Raw genomic sequence first — 27,776 nt, 5'->3', positions numbered from 1 at the left:
TTTTCCTTCTCCTAGGATGGTTGCCATAAGGCTAGCGAGCCCATCCTGCCCTTTGGCACTCTTGGTCAGACCCTTCGTTTGTGACCTGTCTGGCATGGGAGGCCCTACCGGTGGCTATTATACCACCGCCGGCATAGCTCACAATTTTCTTAGGGTACACAAGCCTCTCCCCCACGACAAGGGGGCGTCAATGGAGAGGCTCTGGGGATAATTAAGTGTCAATTGTGATTTTTGCGGGAAGTTGTTAGCCAATGGGTTTTGCTGTGAGGAAGGTTTTCTGTTATGACTATAAAATGGCCAAATTGTTATTATAAGATAGATCTGACTATAATGTCTTGTATTGCACATCATGCCATTGTTTTCTTCAATAAAGTTTCTAGTTTAGACTCTGTTCTACAACTTGACTTTTTGGACGAAGCTCTGTTGGGCCAGGTTCTGACAATGGCCATCTGTCAGATATGTTTTGATTGAGAGTTCTTGTATGGCAGGGGGTTGGACTGGATGGCCCTTGTGGTTTCTTCCAACTCTATGATTCTGTGAAGCACAGGTTTTGATAGATGATCTGACCAAAAAGGAACTAAACAAAAGTCCTGGGGCGGAAGTTACGGTTTTGTAGGGCTGAGCGTCCGTACGCACCCAGCCCGACAACTGGCACGCTGGCACCATGATTGTGCGTTCCCGTCCATACGAGACACACAATGATGACGTTTGTGTGGCGCAGCCCCCAAACAGCACCACGCTGCATTGATGTCATCATTGCACACAAGGGTGCCAAGGGCGCCCAATGTGTGGTGCAAAAAAGAACCCATCAGGAGCCTCCATCCTCTGACCGCCCCTTTCTCCCAATTTGTACAGCTCCAAAGTTACCCACTGTCACCATTGTTACTTTTGATGGTGAATGAAATGTTGAATGGAAAGCAAGAACAAAGCAAGAAGAAATTAAAAGAAGTAAATGTAAATGGCAAGGATTAAATTGAAAGCTTTTGCAGATGATTTAGTATTTTTAGGAAATCTTTTGGAGAATATAGATTATTTATTTCTATTTAGCAAAAATATGGGAAATTATCAGTTTTTAAAATCAGCCAAGAGAAAAGTATGATTTTGATGAAGAGCATGATTATGATGGAACAAAAGATTTTACAAGGTAAATAAAATTTCAGATTGTGAAAAAGGTTGAATATTTAGGAGTGTATCTCTCAGGAAAAAAACTTAATATATTTAAAGATAGTTATATAAGGGTCAAGAATGAGATTAAGAAATACTTTCAGAAATGGAAAAAGTTACATTTGTCATTACTGGGTAAAATATCAATAATTAAGATGAATGTATTACCTAAAATATTTTGTTTCAAACTATTCCTATTTTACAAAATTATGCTCCATTTTGGCAGAAGGAAATGTCTTCTTTTATCTGGAAAGACAAATAACCAAGGGTAAGATTTAAGTTATTAGTCAGCCCTCCATATTGGTATGAGTTTCGTTTTGGACATACACACCCATGGATATCAAAAAGTGCAGGACCTTACATCCCATGATTTTCTATGGATGTGCGACGTGTGGATGACTGCATTGGGGCAACAGCATGCTGCACTCCCATTGAGGATAATGCGGGGACCATCCTTGGATGGCCTCATTCTCACTTACAGTTGATTTGGTATCTGATCCGAATCAATGGGGGCGTTTCCACTTGCAATTTAAAATGATTTTAAATACAGCGATTTGTTTTAAAATGACTCAAAATACAGGGAGTGTTATCCTGCTTTTCAAATCGCTTTATTTGTATCGTTTCCATTTACGTAATGTTTTATTTTGTTTCGCTGTAATTGACACAGTATCGTTCCCATTCATGGATGAATCGATGTATATTTAAACCGGTTTTGTTACTTTTTCATTCACATTCACTTGTTTCGGCTATGAATGTCATGTCAATCAAAGCGACGTCATCATGACGTCACAATACTTCGGAGTAACTTGCATCGATGTAGCCTGTACCTGCGTTCCCACTACGGGGATGTTTTTAATTCGTATTAAATTTCGCGGTTTTTTTTAAAAAAAAAGAGCCAATGAGGAGGCGCTTAAGCTCTTAAGAGTCCTGTAATTTCCGGTCTCTCTTACTTTTGTTATTAGCGCTGATTGTATCTCCGCGGACAAAGGGGCAAGCGAGGGAAAGATGGTGGTGGTGACAACAGATGGGGACAAAGAAAGGGCGACTCCCCCGAGCCAGCCCATCACGCTCCGCTCCTCCCATCCTGTGGAACCCGAATCAGACGCCGAAACGTTCCCATTTAAATACAGCGATTCTTATATTGGCACAAGGGATAACCCGGGGTAAAACCTACTATTTTTTTTGCGCCGGTTTATAGGCTTCTGATCTGGTTTAAATGTTTGGATTCAAATCAAATTCGAATCGCTGTGGGAATGATAGATGGTAAATCTACAACTGTTCTACAGTTAATTCGGGATTGAGTGAGAACGATACACCCTGGATTCGTTTTGTAAACCGGTGTATAAGCGAGTGGGAACACCCCCCATGAATCAGGTTGGTGGCAGAGCATGGTTCACATTACATTTACACTGAAGGCTGCTCTACTTCCTCAGATACATCTGGGATATTATGATCCTAATTTGTATGACGGCTCTGAGTACAGTACAGTGAGTCCTCAATATCCGCGGGGATTCTTCCAGACCCCCCTGCGGATACCAAAATCTGAGTATGCTGCAGAAGCACAGGGACTAGGAAAGAGGGCAGCTCCTGCAGGATCCAGCCACCTGCATGGGGTGAAGGAGCTTTTGGGAAGACCAGGCATGGTGGGGGGAGGTGCTTGGATCCTGCAGGAGCTTCCCACCTTTCTAGTCCTTGTGCTTTTGCTGGCCCCACGAAGCCCCCCTGCACCTGCTTTCCCTCAGCTCCTGGGGGTCACTCCCAGCCAACCACCTCCTCAGCCTTCCTCCTGCTCCTTCCCCCCCATCACGCTGCTGCCACTCTCCCTCCTTTTCCTTCCTCTTCCTCCTCCTCTCTGCTCTTCCTTGTTCTCTTTCTTCCCTCTCTTCCTTTCCTTTCCCACAACCTCCACTTTCTCCTTCTTCTCTTACCCCCTCTATTGCCCTACCGCTGCTCTTGCTTTTCTTCCTCCTCCTCTCCGCTCTTCCTCGTTCTTCTTCTCCCTCCTCCTCTCCCTCCTTCTCTGCCAATGCTACCCCCCCACGGGCTTGCCACCTGTGTATCCTCAAATCTGCGAATGGCAAGTCTGCATATATGGAGGGCGGACTGTACTGCTAATCGGCTATTTAAAAGTGAAGGGAAAGAGGAGGGGTTCCTGCCCTGGCTGGGGATGGAAGAAGGCAAGGGACAGAGGACTGGCCAGGAATGGAGAGGCAAGGGATGGAGAGGACAGTGATGGGAGAAGGCAGGGGCCATTGCAGCTGCCCCCCCCCCCCCCCCACCGGTCACAGGGAGTGGATTTGAATCTGCATGGTTCACTTTGGGCTGGATCGATTTATTTCAAAATACATCGATTCAACCAAAAAGAACCAGAAAAAATCTAGCATCTTTTTGACACAGGTTAAATGGGTCTAGAACCCCCATTTTGGAATCACTTCATTGATTTGAATTAAGTGGGAACCAGGGTTCGAATCAATTCACGATCCGCTTTAAAAGTTTGTGGCCCAAGAATACAGAAAGCACTCCTGACAGATGCCCACCCAGCCTCTGTTTAAAAACCTTCAAAGGGACTCTTATCACACTCCAAGTCTGCATGTTCCACTGTAGATTAACAATCACACAGGAAGTTCTTCTTAATGTTTAGGTGGAATCTCTTTTCCTATAGTTTGAATCCATTGCTCTATATTCTAGTCACTGAGCAGAAGAAAACAAGCTTGATCTCCCTCCAAATATTTAAACATGGCTATCATGTCACATCTTAATGGTCTCTTCTCCAGACTAAACATACCCAGTTCCCTAAGCTGCTTCTCATAGGGCATGGTTTCCAGACATTTGTCATTTTGGTCACCCTCCTCTGGACACATTCTAGTTTGTCAATATCATTCTTGAACTGTGGTGCCTAGAACTGGACACTGTATTCCAGGCGAGGTTTGACCAATGCAGAATAGAGTGAAAATATTATTTCCCTCAGTCTAGACACTACATTCTTATTGATGAAGCCTAGGATCTTATTGACTTTTATAGTTGCTTCATCACATGACTCATGTTCAGTTTGTAGTCTACTAAGACTCCCAGATTCTTTTTGTATGTATTGCTGTCAAGCCAAGTGCCACCCATCCTATATCTGAGCCTTTCATTTTTTTTCTGCCTAAGTGTAGTTCCTTACATTTCTTTCTATTGAAATTAATGTTCTTAGTTTTGGCCCAACTCTCTAAATTGTTATGGAATTAATTAATTAATTAATTAATTAAATGTAAATTATAATATAAAATAAAATATGTATAAATATGAGGATAATTAATTTCTCTTTAAATAATTAAGTATAAATAAATAAATATGTATCACAGTGAATACAGAGGAAAATCAACCCCTATTGACACACAGCAATCTTTGGAATGATCTTCTGACTTGACCTGTTTTTCCTCCTGTTTATTGAAAATATACTGAAGTCTTGTTCTGTGATTTTTTTTCTTGTTTGATGGATGGACTTTTCTTTTCAGCAAAGTATTGCTATTCTTATCTTAACAGATAATGAATCTTGGGCTGTAATATAATACGTAATAACATTTAAAGTTTTTAAAGCAGTGGGAAACCAACCAGAGTAGCAAAAACATTTTTAACAGCAGCTCAGAACAGCTTATACCATGCTATACCACGATCTGAAGAAAACCTTCAGTGTCCGACTTGTTTACTATTCTGAGCTTGTATTCCACCTAATACCACTTCCCAGGTGCTGAACAGATTGAGATGGGAAAGGAAGTGGAGCTAAATGGGGTGTTTCTTTCATAGGAAGAGAAGGCATTTAAATCGGATTGGCAAGGGAAAGGAAGTGGAGCTAAAACGGGTGTTTCTTTGATGGGAAGAGAAGGCTTTCAAATCAGACTGAGAAGAGAAAGGAAGCGAATCTAAAAGGAGTGTTGATTTGATGGGAAGAGAAAGCTTTCAAATTGGATTGGGAAACACTTGCTCACACACGTGCGCAAACAGAAAAACTCCTGCCTCGAGGCACAAAGAGTGGGGAAGAGTGGGGCATTGTTTCAGGACCTTTCTAACAAGTATTAGTGTATTGACCCATACATAAATCAACCCAGGATTTTAGGGTCAATTTGGGAGTAGATTGTGACCAGATTAATGCAAGTAATCTCCTTCCATTCAGTCCATGCTGTTGGAGAACTGTGGAATAGGGAACTATTTTCCTTTTCTTGATAGGAGTCTGTTAATTTTTATATATTAAAGAACATGCTGGTAAGGATATTTAACAAAACATTGTTGCCTCTCTTTATTAGAACATGTCTGTCTCTTCCCAGATACAATTAAGCCACTGTTAATACACTGAGGTATGTAGCATGTCTACACACTGAGGTTGGTTAGGGGCTGAACCTAGACGTTGTGCATGCCTACTTTCAGGTTGCCTGTTGACTTATGGTGAGCCCATGAATTTTTCACAGGGCTTTCCTAGGCAAGGGATACTCAAAGATGGTTTGTTTGTTTGTTTATTTATTTATTTCCAGGATTTATATCCCACCTTTCTCCACAATGGAATTCAAGGCGGGTTTGACAGTTCCTTCTTCTTAAATATAGCCTACAGCAGTACTTCTTAATGTTTGCTTTACCAGAGATCTCCTTAAAATATATTTTGGTCCGAAGAACCACCTGAAATGTAGACTGAAAACTCTAAAGTACATTAAATACTGTCCTTGACTTGACTTGGAAAGGCTAGTATTGTTGTTTGCTTCATGTATGCTTCAACAACAGGGAAGGCAAGTGAACACCCCAACGAGCATGATGATAGTGCAAGCAGTGCCCAGCAGAGGAGGGAAGGAGCGAGCTCAGTTCCTTTCCTCTACTGGGCCCAGCCATGTAAGAAAGCAGCAGGGAGCAAGTAAGCCCCAGGGCAGAGGAGAAAAGGGGGGGGGCTTCATTCCCCACCACACGTCGCCCAGGCCACCCAAAGTATATGTCTTGTTTATCACAACCCATAGCTTCTTCCACTCTCTGAACCCTTATTAAGATCAGGATAGCAATTTTCAGAAAGGATAATGCTGAGTACAGATCTGAAAACTTTCCCTTTTGAAAGCCTTGTCTAAAAGACCTCTCCAACGTTTTTTCTTATTTGTCGTTTGGAAGGGGCAGCACTCGTCAATGAAGAGGAGTTGATTCGACTGGCACAGATAGGGGCACCACAGTCAAATAGTGGCCTGCGCTATAATACTGAAAATCTAATACAGAAGATTCAGAAGCAGATAGAACAGCAAGAGATTCTTCAGGAATTTCTGGTAAGTTCCCATTCTCAGGTGAGAGCTTTCCAGTAACAGCAGAAAGTTACCAGAAAAAAAGCCTTCTTTGTGAGATGATTGTGGTTCCATATTCTTAGAGAGTGACAATATCTCCATGATATATCCACACAGGCATGCATACACTGCCCTAACAGTGGGCTAGACATCCACAGATCTGAGTATTCATGGATGGCCCCACCCTTTTCACCCCAGTGGTGGCACATGCATTTGGTTGCATCACATGCATGGCACACTGGCATTAAAAGCAATTGAACTTGAGGTCCCATGGTTTTTGGCATCTGCAGATCCAGAATTGAACCCCTGTAGATACAAAGGTTCAACTGTACTAGAGATGTGATGAATACTCATTATTTATATCTTTGATGGAAAAAGAATGGATCACTCAAGGATCAAGTGTGCACTGATCTGTTTAGTGCTTCCGTCTCTCCTTCTCTGACAGAAGAATGACCCAAGCAGTCTAAGCTTTATACTAAGAACAGTTACATTCTCTAAATTTTACATCTGAAACTATGATGCAACACTGGATGGGGATGATACAACAAACCACAAAAAATCCAGAATCTTTACATATCCATTTGATCTGAGTCTGCCACCCATGCAGAGGTTTGAAGTCCAAGTAAATCTAAACCTGATTAGAGATCTGTCCATGATACTGAAGTTCTTTTAAGCTCTCCTACCCTCAAATCACCCCTATCCTGTCCAATAAAAAACACACCAAGAGTTCAATTTACTGCATGTGTAAGGCCAGATATTGAGACAGGCCTTTGATTGCCACAGAAAACATGAAATCCAGAGCCAGTCCCAATAAGGGGTTTCAGCATGGCTGTCCCCAACATAGTCAATTTGGGGGGAGATCAACATCACTTCACCACCTTCTCCACCAGTTTGGACAAGGAGACCATTGGTTAGAGGTGTGGATGATACAATGATTAACAATGCTGCCTCATCGCCAGGTATACATATTCTCACTTTGAAGATTTGTAGATGGTGTGCCTCAATAGATGTATGGATTCTTGATAGTTTACTACAACTTCCCATCCAATAAACTCTTGCATCTGGAAACCTGGTGGGCACAAGTTGGTCAATTTGACACCTTCCTTTTTGGTCAACCAGGTTTCAGTCACACATTCAAGGTCAGCCTGCCAAACTAGTATCTAGTCCTGGATCATTTAGTTCTTTTCATGATTAACCTTGCATTAAAACAGCAGCACTTTTTGACTCAACATGAAGCAGCCAGGAACCTGTTTACTGAATGATAAAACAGAAGGAGAAACAGACAGATGTCTCTAGGTCCTTCTTCTACACTGGCTTGATAAATCTCCATCAATTTATATCCTCTGGTCCATTATAATTGGACTATAATGACATTACAACAGCAGCATCCTTTCTTCCCTCTGAGCATATATTTTGCCTAAGCAGAGATACAGAAAGAATGCACCTGGAGAATGTTCAGTATATTTAGTCAGCCGAAACTGGCCTTATAGAATACCACCCAGTAAAGCTGAAATAGAGCAGGAGGCTACAGCCAGGGCTATCTCACTCAGCCCAGCAGCATACCCTGCCTCCACCAAAAAAAAAAAAAAAAAGAGGCCTGGGACAAAGGAGGAACCTGGTATCTGCTGCATCAACCAGTCCAGCCAGCCAGAATATTTTTAGTCACTTCAATCCATGATTTTACCAGTTTTCAGGGATTTATGGCAAGCCTAACGGAACAGAAACATTTTATGTAAAAGACAGGCAATTTGAAGTCATAGTTCATAGAATCATAGAGTTGGAAGAGACCACAAGGGCCATCAAGTCCAACCCCCTGCCATACAGGAACTCTCAATCAAAGCATATCCGACAGATGGTCATCCAGCCTCAGCTTAAAGACTTCCAAAGAAGGAGACTCGACTACATGCCGAGGAAGTGTATTCCACTGTCGAACAGCCCTTACTGTCAGAAAGTTCCTCCTAATGTTGAGGTGGAATCTGTTTTCCTGTACCTTGAATCCATTGTTTTGTGTTCATAGAATCATGGAATCATAGAATAATAGAGTTGGAAGAGACTGCAAGAGCCATCCAGTCCAACTCCCTGCCATGCAGGAAATCCAAATCAAATCATCCCTGACAGATGTCCATCTAGCCTCTGTTTAAAGACCACCAAGGAAGTAGACTCCACTACACCCCAAGGGAGTGTGTTCCACTGTCAGACAGCCCTTACTGTCAGGAAGTTCTTCCTAATGTTGAGGTGGAATCTCTTTTCTTGTAGCTTGCATCCATTGCTCCGGGTCCTAGTCTCTGGGCCAAGTCAAAACAAGTCAGCTCCCTCCTCAGTATGGCATCGCTTCAAGTATTTAAACAGGGCTATCATATCACCTCTTAACCTTCTCTTCTCCAGGCTAAACATCCCCAGCTCCTTAAGTCGTTCCTCATAGGACATGGTTTCTAGAACTTTCACCATTTTACTTGCCCTCCTTTGGACACGTCCCAGTTTTTCAACATCCTTTTTGAATTGTGGCGCCCAGAACTGGACACAATATTCCAGGTGGGGCCTGACCAAAGCAGAATAGAGTGGCACTATTGATCTAGATACGATACTTTTACTGATGCAGCCTAAAATTGCATTGGCCTTTTTAGCTGCCGCATCACACTGTTCACTCATGTTCAGCTTGTGGTCTACTTGACTCTCAGATCCCTTTCACATGTAGTTTCATTCAGCCAGGTGTCACCCATCCTATATCTGTGCATTTTATTTTTCCACCCTAAGTACAGTACCTTGCATTTCGCCCTGTTGAAGTTCATTTTGTTAGCTGTGGCCTAACTTTCTAGTTTATTCAGGTCATCTTGAATATTGATCCTGTCCTCTGGAGTGTTAGCTACTCCTCCTAATTTGCTGTCATCTGCAAATTTGATAAGAATGCTCCCAATTCTGTCATCCAAATCATTGATAAAGATGTTGAATAGCACTGGGCCCAGGACAGAGCCCTGTGGGACCCCACTGGTCACTTCTCTCCAGGATGAAAAGGAGCCATTGTTGAGCACCCTTTGCATTTGGTCTGTCAACCAATTACAAATCCATGTAACAGTTGCCTTGTCTATCCCGCATTTTATAAGCTTGTTTACAAGAATGTCATGGGAAACCTTGTCAAAAGCCTTACTGAAATCAAGATATACGATATCCACAGCATTCTCGTCATCAAGCTAGTAATTTTTATCAAAGAAAGAGATTAGATTTGTCTGGCATGACTTCTTTTTCTGAAACCCGTGTTGACTTTTTGTGATTATGGCATTGCCTTCTAGATGTTCACAGACTCTCTTTTTAATGATCTGCTCTAGAATCTTTCCTGGTATTGATGTCAGACTAACTGGACGATAGTTGTTGGGATCCTCTCCCCCCCCCCCTTTTTATAGATGGGGACAACGTTTGCCCACCTCCAGTCTGCTGGCGCTTCTGTTCACCGGGAGTTCTCAAAGATTATTGCCAATGGCTCCAATATTACTTTTGCCAGTTCTTTTAATACCCTTGGATGTAGTTCATCTGGTCCTGGAGATTTATATTCGTTTAGATTAACAAGGTATTCCTGTACTATCTCCTTACTTATTCTGTACTGAAATTCCCCTATTCTGTCCTCTGCTCCATTATCCTCAGGTTGAGCACCCTTTTCCTTTTCTGAGAAGACTGAGGCAAAGAAAGTGTTGAGTAATTCTGCCTTTTCTCTGTCTTCTGTTAGCATTTTGTCATCTTCTCCATGCAGTGTCCCTACCGTTTCCTTCTTCTTCCTTTTGCTGCGGACATATCCAAAAAAGCCCTTTTTATTGTTCTTAACCTCTCTAGCAAGTTGGCAAAAACTGAGCTCATTCTGTTCTTTAGCTTTTCTGACTTTACCCCTACATGTGCTTGCTGTTTGTTTGAATTCCTCTTTGGTGATTCCCCATTTTTCCATTTCTTATACATGTTCCATTTAAAACTTAGCTCAGTTGAAAGTTCCTTAATCATCCATCCTGGGTTCTTGAGACATCTCCCATTTTTCTTTCTCACTGGAACTGTTTGAAATTGTGCCTTCAGTATCTCTCCTTTGAGAAATTCCCATTCGTCCTGAACTCCCTTCTCTTTTAGTATTCCTGACCATGGGATCAACCCCAGTATTTCTCTAAGTTTACCAAAACCTGCACTCCTAAAGTCTAGGATGCATGTCTGACTATGCCTGGCTGCTCTTTTCCACTGTATAACAAACTCCAGGAGAACATGGTCACTTCCACCTAAGGATCCTACCACTTGCACTCCATTCATTAGGTCATCCTTGTGGGCTAGGATCAGATCCAAAATAGCTGATCCCCTCGTTGCCTCTTCCATCTTTTGGACAATGAAATTGTCTCCAAGGCAAGTGAGAAATTTGCTAGACCTTGAGGATGTGGCTGAGTTTGACTTCCAGCAAATATCAGGATAGTTGAAGTCACTCATCACTACTACATCTCTCTTTTCTGTATGTGTGGTTATCTGTTCTAGAAAGACATCATCCAGTTCCTCAGTCTTTGGGGGTCTGTAGCAGACTCCCCAATAATGTCCTTGTTGTTTCCTTCCCCTTTAATTTTTATCCAGATGTTCTCTACCTGGCTTCCAGGATTGATGTCCTGGGTCTCTTCACTGGTGTAAATGTTCCTGATATATAGGGCTATTCCTCCTCCTTTCCTGTTTGGCCTATTTCTCTTGAAAAGGTTAAACCCCTCTATTTCCACATTCCAATCACGAGACTCATCCCACCAGGTTTCAGTGATGCCTATTATATCATATTTGCTTTGTTGTATTAGTAGTTTGAGTTCATCTTGCTTGTTTCCCATGCTCTGTGCATTAGTGTAGAGACAACGCAGACCATGTGTCCTCTTGACTTTCTGCCTGTGCAAGTTTTTTTGACTCTCACTTTTGGGTCCTTGCACTGTTTGCCTTGTTCCCTCTGTGTCAGTTTGCCTATTTTCTCCAGCCCTTTTGGCTTCCAGAATACTGTGTCCCTCCCCCACATAACTCAGTTTAAAGCCCTCCTGATCAATTTCTTGAGACTACTAGCAAAAACGTTTTTGCCAACTGTCGTGAGATGCAACCCATCCCTTGCCACAAGTCCCTCCTCATGGAACCTCAGACCATGATCCAAAAATCCAAATCGTTCTTGGCGGCACCATCTACGGAGCCAGTTATTTACATCCGCTATTTTCTTCTCCCTTCCTGGACCATGCCCTTCAACTGGGAGAAGAGAGGAGATGGCAACCTGTGCATCCACCTCTTTCAACTTCCTACCCAAAACTTCATAATCCCTTAAGATATTCTGAAGGCTATGCCTTGCAGTATCATTGGTACCCACATGAATCAAAAGAAAGGGGTGATGATCAGTAGGACTGACAAGTCTTGTCAGCCTCTCCGTCACATCATGGATGTTTGCCCCAGGGAGACAGCACACCTCCCGAGACATCTTGTCAGGCCCACAAACCACTGGTTCAGTGCCTCTCTGGTCTCTGGAGCAGCAGAAAACAAGTTTGCTCCCTCCACAATCTGACATCCCTTTAAATATTCAAACAGGGCTATCATATAACCTCTTAACCATCTCTTCTCCAGGCTAAACATACCCAGCTCCCTAAGTTGTTCCTCATAGGGCATGGTTTCCATACCCTTCACTATTTTAGTTGCCCTCCTTTGGAAATGCTTGAGTTTCTCAACATTCCTTTTGAATTGTGGTGCTCAGAACTAGACATAGTATTCCAGGTAGGGCCTGACCAAAGCAGAATAGTGTGGCACTATTACTTCCTTTGATCTAGATTGTAGTTAGTTAGATTTGTAGTTTAGTGAGATTTGTTATCCCTAGATGTTTGTTTTAGGTATATAGAGATGTATTGTATTTGTTATTGTTATTGTTATTACTGTTTTTGTTATAATAAAAAATTAAAAAGAAAGAAAATAATAACCAACAAATTAAATTTGAGAATATAAATTTGTCGTTATTATTATTGACAGCCCTCAAGTCATAGCGCTCAACTCATGGTGACCATGTGGATGAGACATATCCAAACCCCCTATCCTCCACTGCTCTGCTTACTTTCTGAAACTCCATGCGCCATGATTGATTCTATCCATCGTGTGGTTTTCCTCTCTTTCTACTTTACTCTACCTTTTCTAGCATTGTTCTCTTTTCTAATAAGTCATCCCTTCTCCTAATGTGGCCAAAGTACAACAGTCTCAATATTGATCATCTTGCATTCCAAGGAAATTTCAGGCTTGATCTGTTGAAGGACTCTTTTGCTGTCGGCACTCTTCTCCAGCACCATGGCTCAAATGAACTGATACTCTTCCTATCCTCTTTCTTCACTGCCCAGCTTTCACATTCATACTTGATGAATGTAACACCTGTACTCTCCCCGTTGCACATTGCACATGCACTTTTAAATCAGCTAGTTTGTATGTTCTTAGCTTTGTAATTTTTTAATCCTGTTTTAATTGTTTTTATATTGATGTATTGATTGTTGTCTGTAATTTGCACACTGTGTGCAGTTATGTTACCCGCTTTGATCTACCCAGGAAAAGCGGGCTACAAATAAACGATTTATTTATTTATTTATTATTTATTATGATGGGGAATACGATGGCTTGGATGATTTTATCTTAAGTGTTCACTTTCTGTATAAACCTTGAGTTATTCTGTTGATGGGGAAGGAGAGATGGGTGCTTCAAATGCATTGGTGCACACCTATGTATAAAATCATTCCACTGTGGTTATATTTCTGCGAAGTAATTATGTTTACTATTATCTTCATTTTAGGAATTAGAACATATCAAGCCACTTGATGCCTGCCAAATTGCCAAAGCACCAGAAAATCGGGAAAAGAACAGATACCGAGATATCCTCCCATGTAAGCAAACTCAACAATAAGCATAATAGCTCTGTGGAAATACAGGGGAAATATTTGACTTTTAGGGCAGAGCTACATATTCCATGCTCAGAAATAAATTTTAAATAGTTTAACTAGGTTCCATTATATATTCCAGCATGATGGTGTTGGCCATGTAGCAAAGTACAATAACATCCAAAATCGATAAAACCATGATACCTTTATTCAGCCAAGAAAAATGCATAAAATACATGATGCAAACTTTCAAAGCTCCACTGGCTTCTTCATCAGGCAAAATTGTTAAAAATTGTAAAAGAGGAGTGGCTATGTTGCACTGGGCATTTCAAAGTCCCAGAGATAAAATGTGAATTCCATTAGCAATGTAAAAGGGTACTTCCTCTGAGATCCAAGATATCTCCATCCATTGTGAGGGCACAACCCCCTTTGTTAGGCAGAGAACCTTGATTCTCTCCAGAGAAGCCTCCATGCTGTTGCAGGAAAATTTTAGGTGCTGTTTTGGTAAAACATGCCAAATATAGTCCAAATGTTTAAAACACGCTTTACCTTTGTTGGAGGTAAAAACTTCAAATAGTAAAATCCCAGTCTATTGGCTCTCTCTAGGATTCTCGTGTAGCATCTAAAATATGATATCTTCACATCCAGGAAACATATTCAGGGGTATCCATGTTGGCCATATAGCAAAGTACAATAACTTTGGACATTATAGTACTTTGCTGTATGGTCAACATTGCTACCTTTGTTACCTGCATGTGAAGATAGACTTGGGTAGACTGACATTTTGTTGTCAAGCAGTGGGATCTCATAAAAAAAGATTTGATATGATCAGAAAGGATCTGATATGAACAAAAAGGATATGAGCTTCAAGATATATCAGAGGAAGATAAGGAGATCTGTTTGATTGAGGAAAAGCCAAAACAGTCTGGTGTGTGTGGACAGTTGGTTGAAATTGGACCAGACATTGTGGTGTACAGATAGCTGAGGGTACATTGGACCCTCAATATCTGTGGACTTGCCATCCATGGATTTGAGCACCCACGGATGGCAAGCCCATGTTGTCCCCAGTGGTGGTGCATGCACATAGCTGTGCTGCCACTGGGGACAACTGGACTGAAGCACTCCCTCTCTCCCCCCCTTCCTTCCTTCCTTCCTTCCTTCTTTACTCACTCTTCCCTCCTCCCTCTCTGAGATGTTTGCCCTAGGCTTGGCTTCGGGGACAGTGTGGAGGCGGTGGCTGAAGCCCTGTCAGCCGGAGGGAGCTGCAGCAGCTGGAGGCAAGGTACATTAGGAAGCAAGAGGCAAGCGGAAGCAAGAGGTTTTCCTGACAGAGCAGAACAGATTGCCCTGCATGGGGAACATACAGGAGAAGTGTCTGGGTCAGTTCCCATACACAGGGGGTAGACAGTTGCAGACATGTGATGGATAGAAGTAGGAAAACAGGTCATTGTGAGAGTGTGCAGCTAAAGAATCAATTTGAAGCTCTTTCCCTTATCAGGGATGATGAGGAAGAGCACCAGGGACAGTCCTCCAGGAAACTGCAGGAGACATTGGTAGAATTACCACAGGAAATAGCCACTGCCTTGAAGTAGGTGCATGGGGGGACTCCTTGCTGAGGGGTTCAGAAGGGCCTCCCAAAAGATGTTTTGGGAGGTGTGTTGTCTCCCTGAAGCAAAAGTCTGTGATGTGACAGTGAGGCTGACAAGATTTATTAAGCCTACTAACCACTACCCTGTCCTTTTTCTATGAATCTATGGTCCACATGGGAACCAACGTGGCACAGACTTCAGAATATCATGAGAGATTATGAGACTCTAGGTAGGGAGCTCAAAGAGTCGAATGCACAGGTTCTGATCTCATCTCTTCTCCCACTTTAAGAGCACTGTTCCAGAAAGGAAAGGAAAATATTGGATGTGAACAACTGGCTCTGCAGATGCTTCAACCAAGAACAATTCTTGGATCATGGTCTGTGGTTTCAAGAGAGGGGACTTCTGGCAAGGGATGGGTTGCCCCTCACACCACTTTGCAGAAATGTTTTTGCCAATAATGTCAAAAATGTGTTCAGGAGGGCTTTAAACTAAGTTATGTGGGGGAGGGAGAAAGTACTCTGGAGGGAAAGAGTTCATTAAGGACGGGAGTCAAACTATTATAGAGGGAACAAGACAAACAGTGCAAGGACCCAACAGGGAGAGAGAAAATAAACTTTACACAGGTAGCTAGGAGCAAAAGCCCATAGTCTTGGATGTCTCTACACTAATGCACAGAGCATGGGAAATAAACAAGATGAACTTGAACTCCTAGAACAGCAAAGCAAAAACCATATAATCAGCAACACTGATTACCATACCATATAATATAACCCATGACTGGAATGTAGTAATTGAGGGATATAACCTTTTTAAGAAAAATAGGCCAAACAGGAAAGAAGTAAGAATAGCATTATATGTTAAAGATGTTTACACCTTTGAAGAAAAATTAAAGAGGAATGAAACAACAAGGATGTTATTTTGGGAGTCTATTACAGACCTCCAAGTCAGACTGAGGAACTGAATGATGCCACACACTCAGAAAGGATAAATGTAATAGTGATGGTTAACTTCAACTATCCTGATATTTGCTGGAAATCAATCTCAGCCAAAAACTTAAGGTCCAACAAATTCCTCACATCTTGCAGACAATTTCACTGGTGAAGGAAGCAGCAAGGGAATCAGCTATTTTATATGCAATCTTAAACAGTTCCAGTGAGGAAGAAAAATTGGAGGTGTCTCAGACAACCAGGATTGATGTCTAAAGAACTTTCAACTGAGCTAAGTTTCAAACAGGAAATGTTTAAGAAATGGAAACAGTGTTAAATCCCCCAAAAGGAATTCAAACAAATAGCTAGCATGAATAGGGACAAAGTCAGAAAAGCTCAAGTGCAGAATGACTTCTGGCTTGCTAGAGAGCTTAAGAAGAATAAAAAAAAGGCTTTTTTTAGTTATATCTGTAGCAAAAGGAAGAAGTAAACGGTAGGACTATTGCATGGAGAGGATGGCAAAATGCTCACAGGGGACAGAGAAAAGGCAGAACTACTCAACACCTTCTTTGCCTCAGTCATCTCTCTAAAGGACAAAGGTGCTCAACCTGAGGAAAATTGCAGGGGAAATGCAGCACAAAATAAGTAAAGAGATAGTACAAGAATACCTGGTTAATCTAAATCTAAACAAATTCAACCCTCCAAGGACCAGATGAAATACGTCCAAGAACTGGCAGAAGAGGCACTGTCAATAATCTTTGAGAATTCCTGGAGAACAAGAAAAGTCACAGCAGGCAGGAGAGCAAATGTCCTTTTCTTCATAAAGGGGAAGAAAGGACCCAAACAATTGATGCCCAGTTAGTCTGGCATCAATACCAGGAAAGATTGTAGAGCAAATCATTAAGCAGAGTCTGTAAGCATTCAGAAAAGAATGCCATAATAACAAAAAGTCAACATGGGTTTCTGAAGAACAAGTCATGCCAGAATAATCTGATCTCTCTTTTTTATATATAAGCTTGTTAGCTTGGTAGGGAATGCTGGGGATGTAGCACATCTTGATTTCAGTAAAGCCTTTGGGGATGTTCCCACTTTGCAGATAAAACAGATTAAATTGGCTCGATTCTGTTTCGGATTATGTTCCGGGAATAATTCGATTTTTTTCCCATCGTTTCCATTACAAAAAGGGGCAAATTACCTCGATTCATTTAGACCCTGTTTTCGTTCCCATTTATTTTAAATCGCTTTATTTTAAAGCGGATTAATTTGCTCCCTGTTCCCATTTGTGTCTGCAAGCTGTCAAGCAAGCGCATAGGCTTCAAATGTCACAAGTCTTGGGTTTGTTTGTTTTTTGGTGGGGCAACCAATAAAAATCGGTTGCATCCAAGACTCTTCTGTTGTGTCTCCCCAGACTAGAAGGAGCCTCTATTCGTCCTAAACCCCTTGCTCTTCTGTGTCTTCCCATATTAACTGCCATTACTCAGTGCTAGGGAATCCTGGGAATGGTAGTTTATTATGGCACCAGCACTCTCTGACAGATGAGGATAAATGTCTCACAAACACAACAGTTCCCATAATTCCTTAGTACTGAGCCAGGGCAGATTAAGGGGTCTCAAACTGTATTATTTCTAGAGTGGGTTTTGAACTACAGATGAGTTTTTTTCATAAATTAAAAAAGTTGTTACTTTATAATTTACTTTAGAAATACACACACACACACACACACGCAAAACCTACTGTTTCAGTGGAAAGAGATTCTGCATCCAAAGTCCAGAGTTGGAATATATATATATATATATACACACACACACACACACACACACACACACACGCACACACACGCACACACACACACGCGCGCGCACACACACACATACACTCAAATATAAAACCTACTGTTTCAGTGGAGAGAGACTCTGCATTCAAAGCCCAGACTTGGCAAATCGGATCAAGGGGGAAAGGCAGCGGGCTTCAGTGGGGAGAGACTCTTTGGGGAAGAGAGAAGAAAAGGCTCGATTCCCCCCACCTAAGATCCCTGGGTGTCCAGACTCTTCTGTGTCTTCCCATAGTCTCTCTGGGAAAGAGAGAAGGAGCCTCTAACCACCCCAAATCCTTTTGCCTCCCCCATTGCTCCCTGGGCTGTCTGGGGGGCGATCAAGCAGGCCTCTACTGCAAAGCCCATCTGCTGCTCAGGCGCTCAGGCAGAGATGAAAAAGAAAAAATAATAGTTAAAAATGGTGTTCAATGGGTCTTCTCACACATCGGTCTATGAATGTGGAGCAGAGGGGAGGGTAAAGGCTATGCGAATGGAAAAAATGGTGCTGGCGATGCAGAAAGAGAACAAAGAGGGTGACACCCCCAGGCCAGCCCCTTGAGCGCTGCTCCTCCCATCACCAGGTTCCCGAATCAGACACCCTTGTCGTTCCCATTTGGATACCACGAATTGGACCCCAGGAGCAAAAATAATCCACTTAAAAAACCTATTGTTTTTTTAAAAGCAGTTTATAGGCATATAATCCTGATTATATAATAAAACCCGAATCAGATTCAAAACTGAATGGGAACGATTCTGGGGCAATGGGGATCAGATTTGGGGTTAAATGAAAACGATGCCCCCTTAATTCGCATCCTAATCCACGTTTTAGGCCAGTGGGCCACCTTCGACAAAATCCCTCACAGTATTTTTGCAAACAAGCTAGTAAAATGTGGGCTAGACAATACTACTGCTAGGTGGATTAGTAATTGATTGGCCCCAAAGGATGCTCAGCAATGGCTCCTCTTCATTTTGGAGAGAAATGACCAATGGGGTACCAGAGGGTTCTGTCCTGGGTTCAGTACTATTCAACATCTTTATCAATGACTTAGATGAAAGAATAGAGGGCCCACATTAAATTTGCAGATGACTCTAAATTAGGAAGAGTCACTAATAGCCCAGAGGACAGGATCAAAATTAAAAATGACGCTAATAAAGCTGGGCCAAAAATGAACAAAATGAATTTTAGCAGGGAGAAATACAAGGTACTATCCTTAGGGAGAAAAAAAGAAATGCACAGATACAGGGTTAAAGACATCTGGCTTGAGAACAGTATATGTGAAAGGGATCTAGGAGTCCCAGTAAATAACAAGTTGAACACGAGTCAACAATGTGATGGAGCAGCTAAAAAAGGTTGGTTCAATCCTCTTACATTCCATTAAAAGTAGTTTCCAGTCATTCTTACAGGCTTTCCAACACGTCCAAATCTAATTCTTCTTCCAATCTTTTACTATGGACCAACACACTGGAAAAATAATCCAGTTTGAGACCGCTTGATGGCCTTCCGCCAGCAGGTGAAAACCTACCTATTCACACAGGCATTTAAGGAATTGCTATAAGGACAGGCTGGGATGTTGGACCATTTAAAAAATTTGTTACAATTTTTCTTCCTCTTATTCATAGTTTTTTCTTTTTAAAAATATGTTTTATTCTTTTAATAACTATCTGTTTTAATATTGTAATAATTTAATTCTTTTTAATGTACTTATTATTATTAAATTAAATTAATTTTTTATGTTTTTAATTGTACAGTACGCCCACGTTATACACGGACACGCTTTATGCGATCTTTAGCATATGCGCTCAAGCTGGGGGGTGCGTATGCAATGCAAGGGATGGCGTGTCCCATCCAAATGAATGGGCGCGTGCGCCTGTGGCACCCTGTGTGCCACTGCGCCGCCATGCACGAGCCCCATTGTTTCCAATGGGGCTTGAGCATAGGCGGAATTCACCTTACGCGGCGGGTTCCGGAATGGATCCCCCGCATAAGGCAAGGGCGGACTGTACTGTTTTTAATGCTGTGAAGCCGCTCTGAGTCCCAGTCCTGGGAAAAGAGCGGGAAACAAATAAATATAATAATAATAATAATAATAATAATAATAATATTCATTTGAATGCTTATTTCAAGAATCCTGCCTATAGTGACAGGAGGGAATTTCTTGGCAGTACAACTGATGCATCCTTGCAGGTGGGGTGAGGTAGGGCTTTTTCTCCCCATTGCTTATATACTTTTAAGAGCCATGAGTCATGAATGAAAGGCCTTAGGATTCTGCAGATCCTAGGGCTGGAATAAAATCTTACAACCGCTTTTTGTTTCCTGCCTCCTTGTTGTTCAATTAACTTATTTTAATAAGGTAATGGGAAATAAGCACCCAGAGAGACCGTCTCTAGCACAGTTTTTAATTGTTTGCTGTGGTGGTGTCAAAGAGAAGCATAGTTCCATTAATAACATACAAGTTAATACAGTCAACCCTCTACATTAGTGGCTTTGAAACTCATGGATTTGATTGTTAACGAGGTCATGGCCGCATACACATGCAGTCCTCCTCCTCCTTCCCGGGCTTTTCCCCGTGGGGTGGGAGAAAGCTCAGAAGGGAGGGAGCAGCTGGGAAGGCTGCACACACCAACTCCATCCCTTTCCTGGCAGGCACCCCACCGGAAAAGGGGGAAGGAGGAACTATCCCCAATTGGGATAGTTATGTTCTATGCAGCTATCCAACCGGGAAAAGAGAAAGGAAGATCAATCCCTGCACATGCCTTTCCCACTGGGATAGCCACATTGCAGAAATAAGGCAGTTTGATACTGCTTAAACTTTCATAACTCAATACTATGGAGTTCTGGGACTTGTAGTTTGGTAGGGCACCAGAGCATTCTGGTAGGGAAGGCTAAATATCTTACAAAAGTACAAATCACAGAAGTCCATAGCACTGAATGGTGACATTTAAAATGGTGCCAAACTGCTTTATTTATGCAGTGTAGACACAGTCTAAGATTCAACAAATTAGAAAGAAATCTGATTGTTTGATGGGAAAGTATCCATATTTGGAAACTGAACCTGTAAACAGGGATATTCTGAATAAGTACAAAACTGATATTAAACATATTAAAATTGCCCTAACATTTCCTTGTTTATGAATTGAAATTTCTTATTCATAATTTTCATGAATTTTCTTGATCCTTATTATTAAAAGCCTCTTAGGCCCGTTCTCTCTTTCTTTCTAGATGATTTAACACGGGTTCCCCTTGGAGAGATGAAGGGCTACATCAATGCCAGTTACATTCGTTTTCCAGTGGGTAAAGAAGAGCACTTTTACATCTCTACCCAAGGTCCTCTACCTTGCACCACAAATGATTTCTGGCAAATGGTCTGGGAAAACCACTCCAATGTAATTGCAATGATTACAAGAGAAACTGAGCATGGAATATCTAAATGCCATCGATACTGGCCTGAGCCTCCCCATGATTCTGTTAATTTGACCCATTTTCAGTTGCGATTGGATAAGTATCAGATCCTGCATAGTTTTGTTATTAGAATAATAGAAGTGACGAACAAACAGGTATGGATACACTGATTACACAAGAAAAGTACTGCTGATGCAAAGTTTGATCTTTACACATTTGCGCATTTTAGAACATCATATTTGTTTATTCAGTATTTATTTTGTGGCATTAATTAATGCCAAATACTCTAGCAATAGTGTGTCAAGGTCTATGCAAGACAAAACATTTAATCCTTGTTTTAATCAAAAGCATTTTGGAATGCATACTTGGTACTCTCTTGGCCTAGCCTACTTGTATGATACTAAAATGATCTCTTGGCCTAGCAGCCACTTGTATGATACTAGCAAAACAAAAACTTTGAAAAAATAGGGAAAAGCTTTCTTTGGTCTTTCTTGAACCTTCTGCAAGTCTACTTCCTTATGCAATCTGAAGTCCTGTATGTATGAGAGAAATCGCCTTTCCTGACTCTGTTGGTTTATCAGTTCTGTGAGTCAGGTACACATAGCCATACTACGAATTCTGCAGCCAGAGAAATCAGACTTCCCTAGTACCCATGACATTGCTATCAAAGGACCAGAAAAGGAAAGAAGAATGGTCAGTAGGAGGTGTTCCAGCTGTTTGACAAATAAAAGACAATGAGGGAGTGGAGAACTACTAGAATATCCTTGCTAGAAGTATCAGTAGATTCCAGTGTTAACATTAGGGTTGGATTGTGAGTGAACTTGTTACCCAAATTTCTGGGGTCCAGGGAGGACACCCACAAATTAATAAAACTTAGAGGAATTTAATATTAGCTCACAGAAGAGTTATAGTATGCCCAGGGTAATAGCAGCCTTAGGATAGTATCCCAATTGTATACCAAGTCCAAATCACATAGCACTCCAGAGGCAAATTCTGATAGGTTTTGTAATTTTATTAGAGGAAATAATCAATACACACAAGCATACATACACCCACACATACAGACAAGACTAGTGAAACAATGGTGGGAGAAGTGGAATAGATTTAAGGCCTTGCTAATGGTGATGCATTACCAACAAGGATCTTTATTCCAATCAATGGGAGTGCGGAACAGAGAAGACTCAGTGGTCGTTGCGGCAAGGGGAGTTAGCTGCCATATTGAGGAGCCTAGTCTAGCCAAATTGACAATACCTGCCTGCTTGCAAACTAGACCTAGACCAAAGAAGGGCTGTTTTACTAGCTTTTTTATAGTATATACCTGGAATTGTGTCTTGGGGGCAGAAACCAAAGCTTGAAAGGATTAGCTCTGCTAAATGGTTTCCCAGGGTGGTGGTGGTTTAGACTAGAAGCAGATAGTTGGGTGATTGTTGTGAATGTACTAGACAGGGATTTGTCAATGCTTCCCTATTCTAGGTAATCACAAACAATCACCTCCTTTGACTATGATCCTCTCACAGCAGGCAAAAGGGATTATGCTGGATCCTTAGGGAATCCCATCATGGTGGGTGCCTTCTACACCCTGGCTAGCCCTAAGTAATTTTTCCAAGTGTAAGCAGGTCAGGTGTCCACAGTGGAGTCATGCCTAAGTCATCTTCCCTTTTAATATTAATTTGATATAAAAATATGACCGGCATCAATCGGAGGCCTAGCCCCAGGGTAACAAAATGTTTTCATTTAAATTAAATTCATAAATTGTCTTCATTCTGACTTTAAATGAGGCAATTCCTATTTCTAATTGTATAAGAACTTGTTCATATTGACATAACAAACCCCTGTTGCTTTTTTCTATTGCAGACACTGGAGAGGCGCATCGTGCAACACCTCCAGTTTACAACCTGGCCAGACCATGGCACTCCTATGGCATCAGAACATCTATTGAAATTTGTTCGTTACATGAGAAAAATTCACCAGTCAGGGCCTATCATTGCACACTGCAGTGCTGGGATTGGAAGGAGTGGGGTTCTACTTTGTGTGGATATTTTATTGAGCTACATAGAAAAAGATATGTCTGTATGTTCATCCAAACTCATTTTAAAGAGTGAATAATTCCTTCTTTCTTTTGCTACAGAAAAAGGAAGACTATTTTAATATAAAGTCATTTTCCAAAAATAAGCCTAGAACTTCTTGACATCAAAATTAAACTATAAAAAAAAACATATCGATAATAAATTTCTGTCTTAGTTATTATTTAGTTAAATTGAGAAAGCCAATGTTATTAAATTGTGGAGTAAACTAATTTAGTTTCTGACCCTTGGGACGTTATCTATAATCTCCCCTCCTAATGATGACCTCCATCCCATCATTAGCTGCATGGTCTGTTATGACATTCTGTATAATCACGTAAAAGCACCACACAGACAGACACGTACAAACAACTGTCTGTGGAAATCTAATAGCCTGAGCTAAGTTGTTGATAACTGATATAGGCAGCATATAGGAGCAGTGTGATTTCAATGGAGTGGGGGAAAACAGGCTTCATGAGCTGATGGAAGATACAGTGTAGAAGTATGAATTGGGATGCTCTTAACTCACAGGATGGCATCTAGTTATCTATGCCATCTATCTGCAACATGGGTGTAATGACACTGATTTGCACTAAAACAAAATTGAGTAACATGGCTTTAAGATTTGGGGTGGGGGTGCACCCTTCACCATTGCCTATGCTGGCTAGGGCTGGTAGAAATTGCAATCTGGAACATGTGGAGAGCCGCAGGTTTCCCACCCAGCCTTTAGTGAGTTGGAAGAATTTATCCTTCTAAACAATTATATAAACTAAATACTAGTATCTAATTCAGGTGTGGGTAAAGTGTGGCTTGTGGACTGCATGCTCCCATCAAGCTCTCCAGGCCAGAGTCCCACCTTCACCCCCCCATTATTATTATTATTTATTTTTTTTGAGGGCTATTTTCAAGCAGTTTTAAGCTGTGGGGAACTTAACTGGACAAACTCTGCAGTTGATGCTGTATGTGACAAAAACTGATGTTAAAAGGAAAAACTCTGTAGTCCTGATGAAGGGAGGGAGTACAAAGAATTGGTCAGGAGATTCAGAATTTCATTTTTATTCTGTAAATGTTGGGGGCTTTTTCAAACTGAAATCTGGTGAAGTAGTAAGTATCCAGGTATCATACCCTTCTTTATTGGATCGTTCTCCAGAAGGAACTTATTTTGGAGCCTTTAAAATAAGGGATATTGATTGAGCGTTGCTTGACAATTGTTCAGGTTTATTCAGCTGGATCAAAATAAATGTAGCTAAGAGAGATGGTTAACAGCTTGTGGGGTCTTTCATTACTGATCAGAGGCTGCATCCACACAGCAGAAATAATCCAGTTTGAAACCGCTTTAGCTGCCCTGGCTCAATGCTAGGGGATTCTGGGAACCGCAGTCTTCTGAGACATTTAGCCTTCTGTGCCAGAGAGCTATTGTGCCGCAATAGACTACATTTCCCAGGATTCCCCAGCACTGAGCCAGAGCAGTTAAAGCGGTCTCAAGTGGGTTATTTCTGCAGTGTGTTTGGAGTTCAGGTCCCATTTCTATCTGCATCCTGTTCCCTGACTCTAGTAGGACTACCCTGAGGAGATGTGGGCACTGTCATTTCAGGTGGAAATTGATCTGACTACAGAGACAGCCTATTGCTATGAGGAAAATGTGGCCCTTGGGCCTCTTGGACAACCTCAGGGCCGCTTTGGTGTCCTCTCTTCTCTCTGCCTCCCTGAAGAGAAGGGACAGAGTGCCTGTCCTTCCTTCCTTGGTCTGAGCAGCCACCTTCCTTCTAGCCCTGAGAGCTGACCCGGCTTCACTGCTGATCTGGCTAGTTGCACCCATTGGTTATTTCCTTTTCTCCTGGGCAGCTGCTGTCCCCTTTGAACCCCTGCTGGAAGAAGGCTCCAAGGAAGATCTTCTGGGCTGAAGGATGAGGGTTCATCTGGCTGCTTTTCTCTGTGTGTGTGTGTTTGTGGTGGCAGCTTTTCATCTTCCTGGCTTCCTGCTTTTTCCTAGGCATGGCTTAATCCGTCTTTCATCCCACCCCTAAAACCCTACCACCCTCATGAAGTCCCCCTTGTCCCCAGCCATTTGGCCATGCTGGTTCAGGCTAGCAGGAATTAGGTTTCTGTGAGGCTGGGTTTACCAACTGAAGCAGACACTTTCAAAAGAGGTTCTTTAGCATGACACCTCTCACAGGAGTGTGGTCCAAAACACACTGCAAAAATAATCCAGTTCAAGTCCACTTTAACTGCCCTGGACCAAGGCTAGGGAATCCTGGGAGGTGTTCTTTTGTGAGACATTTACCCTAGAATCTGCCAGAGAGCTCTTGGGCCACAATAAACTACACTTCCCAGGTTTCCCTAGCACTGAGTCAGGGCAGTTAAAGCAGTCTCAAACTGGATTATTTCCACAGTGTGTCTTGGGAGTGTGTTTCCACAGTTTGTTTTGGACCTTCAAGCAGAAAGGATGGACAAGAAGCAAAATAAAAGGTGACAAAAATTGAGTCAGAACACAACTGTTTCCATGACAGTGAGCCACTTTGAGTCCCATTGGGGGGGGGGGGGGGAAGCATAGTAAGAATAACACAGTTTGCCCAACATATCCATGAATTCTTCACCCACAAATTCAGGCATCCACAGCTTGAAAATATTTTTTAAAGCTAAATTCCAAATAGCAAATCTTGCTTTTGCCATTTTATATAAGGAATACCATATTATCACCCCATTGTATATAATGGGCCCTGAGTATCCATGGGGGTGGGGATCCTGGTACCACAGCCTAACAGATAACAAAGGCCCAGTGTAGTAGAAGTCATAGTTATAGTAGTAGTAATAGTGTGCAAGGACAAGAATTGCTACTATAAACAGAAAGTGACAACAAAAGAAGGATGAACAAGAGACCTCTTCCACAAGATCAGAGAAATCAAAGGGAAATTTAAACTAAGAGTGGGAATGCTCTACAACCAACAGGGGACACACATTACATGATCACATACAAATAAAAAGCCAGTGAAAACAATACAGGAAAGAACAATATAAAAGAGATGAAAGGATGCCAGATTCAAGGAAGAACCGTTAGAAGTTTTTTAGAAAATTTCCTAAAAGTTGTAGAAAGTGAAGTGGAAATACACTCAGAGCACTTGGGAGAAATAAACCACTAGAAACAGATGGCATACCATAGAGCAGCTTCATTCTACAGAGGCAGAATCTACTCTAGTTCTAACTAAATCTGTCAACCAATTGGGAAAACAAAACAATGGCCCACAGATTGGAAACAATATACACTCCAGTCTCCAAGAAACGGGACACCAGGGATTGCAGTAACCACAAGACCACTGCCTTCATTTCCCATGTGAGCAAAGTGATGCTCAAAAGTCTACAACAAAGACTCTTGGCATCCTCAAAGCGGAAGAGGCAGGATATAAATAAATTATTATTATTATTATTATTATTATTATTATTATTATTATTATTATTTAATAATAATTTGTTTTATTTATATACTGCTATTCCAAAGATCACAGCAGTGAACAGCAAGTAAGCTAATTAGCAAGTAAGAAAAATGAATGGTGTGTCCTGCTGCGCCACCGCACCCAAGCCCCATTATAATGGTGGCACTTAGTCTGGACCCCCCCCTCCTAAAATCCTAGCTACATCCCTGCCTAGAAGAAATCAAACTTGGTAAGGTAGGAACAGAGAGGAATAATGTGGATAGACTGAATCAGGGAAATCATGGCCATGAGTCTGCAGGATCTAAGCAGGGCTGCTGAGGATAGAATAGGTATCTCATTTGTGGAGTTGCCATAGGTCAAAATTGAGTCAACAACAACAAGGATACAGTTCTACACTTACTTATAGGGTCTGATGGGAATTATAGTCCCACAATGCTTGGTAAAGTAGAAGGCAGTAGAAAAAGAAGGTGACTGTATTCCAGATGGATAGACTCAAACAAGGAAGCCAAGGCCCTGAGTCTGCAAGACATGAGTAGGAATACTGATAATATAGAGTGAGTTGGAGGCCTTTCATTATGGCTTTGCCATACATTCAAGTTGATTTGATGGCAGTCAGTGCAGAGGTATATCCCATTTATTCAATGGGTCTAGTCTAGTTTGGATTTACAATGGGATTCAGGCTCTCGGCCTTCCCTCACAAAGAGACCCACTGCATAGTAGTCACATTCTTCCATGTATACCCTCTCATTAGGTTACCGCTGTGCTCACACAGGATGGATGGTTCAATGATGCATATTACACTGGGAATTTATTTAGTTCTCAGGTGTGACAGATCCCTTTACCCAACTTGGCCTTGCAGTTCTAATCCTACCACTCGCCCTGCCCTTGCTCCCCCCATTTCCCCTCTTTTCTGAGCATCCAGGTAACCTCAGTGTGGATAAATGTGTGTGTTACATTTGTGTTTTTCATGGTAAACAGAACCACCCCTTCATTCAAGGTGGAAGAAGCCAGTCTGAGTCAGAATTAACAAAACAATAAGAGAATTGATGTGTGTTATTATATCCTGCAGAAAAGTAAACGCTTTAACACGTTCCAATACTTAATTCGTACCATATAATGATATTCAACCTGAGTTACGTTAGACCTTGCCCTTCAGTCAATTCAGGCATCCAGTATGCATTCACTCTCCATTGACTTGCCCAACTGTCTCATCCAACTGTCAACCCC

General features: G+C 41.7%; 1 protein-coding gene across 1 annotated transcript in view; it reads left to right on the top strand.

Moving 5' to 3' along the window:
• Window positions 1-23,234, top strand: part of LOC149319040 (tyrosine-protein phosphatase non-receptor type 20-like) — a 38,136-nt gene extending 14,902 nt beyond the window's left edge. Inside the window, exons 2-5 of the mRNA XM_089508375.1 lie at window positions 6,289-6,437; window positions 13,243-13,333; window positions 20,876-21,210; window positions 22,910-23,234. Of these exons, the coding sequence (XP_089364501.1) occupies window positions 6,289-6,437; window positions 13,243-13,333; window positions 20,876-21,210; window positions 22,910-23,161 (827 nt within the window). The 3' untranslated portion in view covers window positions 23,162-23,234. The remainder of the gene's footprint in view (window positions 1-6,288; window positions 6,438-13,242; window positions 13,334-20,875; window positions 21,211-22,909) is intronic.
• Window positions 23,235-27,776: the final 4,542 nt, after the last annotated feature.

This window comes from Sceloporus occidentalis, unplaced genomic scaffold (genome assembly GCF_023333645.1).
Source record: "Sceloporus occidentalis isolate IW3139 unplaced genomic scaffold, rSceOcc1.0.p SCAF_2, whole genome shotgun sequence".
Taxonomy (NCBI): domain Eukaryota; kingdom Metazoa; phylum Chordata; class Lepidosauria; order Squamata; family Phrynosomatidae; genus Sceloporus; species Sceloporus occidentalis.
Note: the sequence above shows the minus strand (reverse complement) of the source record. Positions and strands in the feature narration are given on the sequence as shown.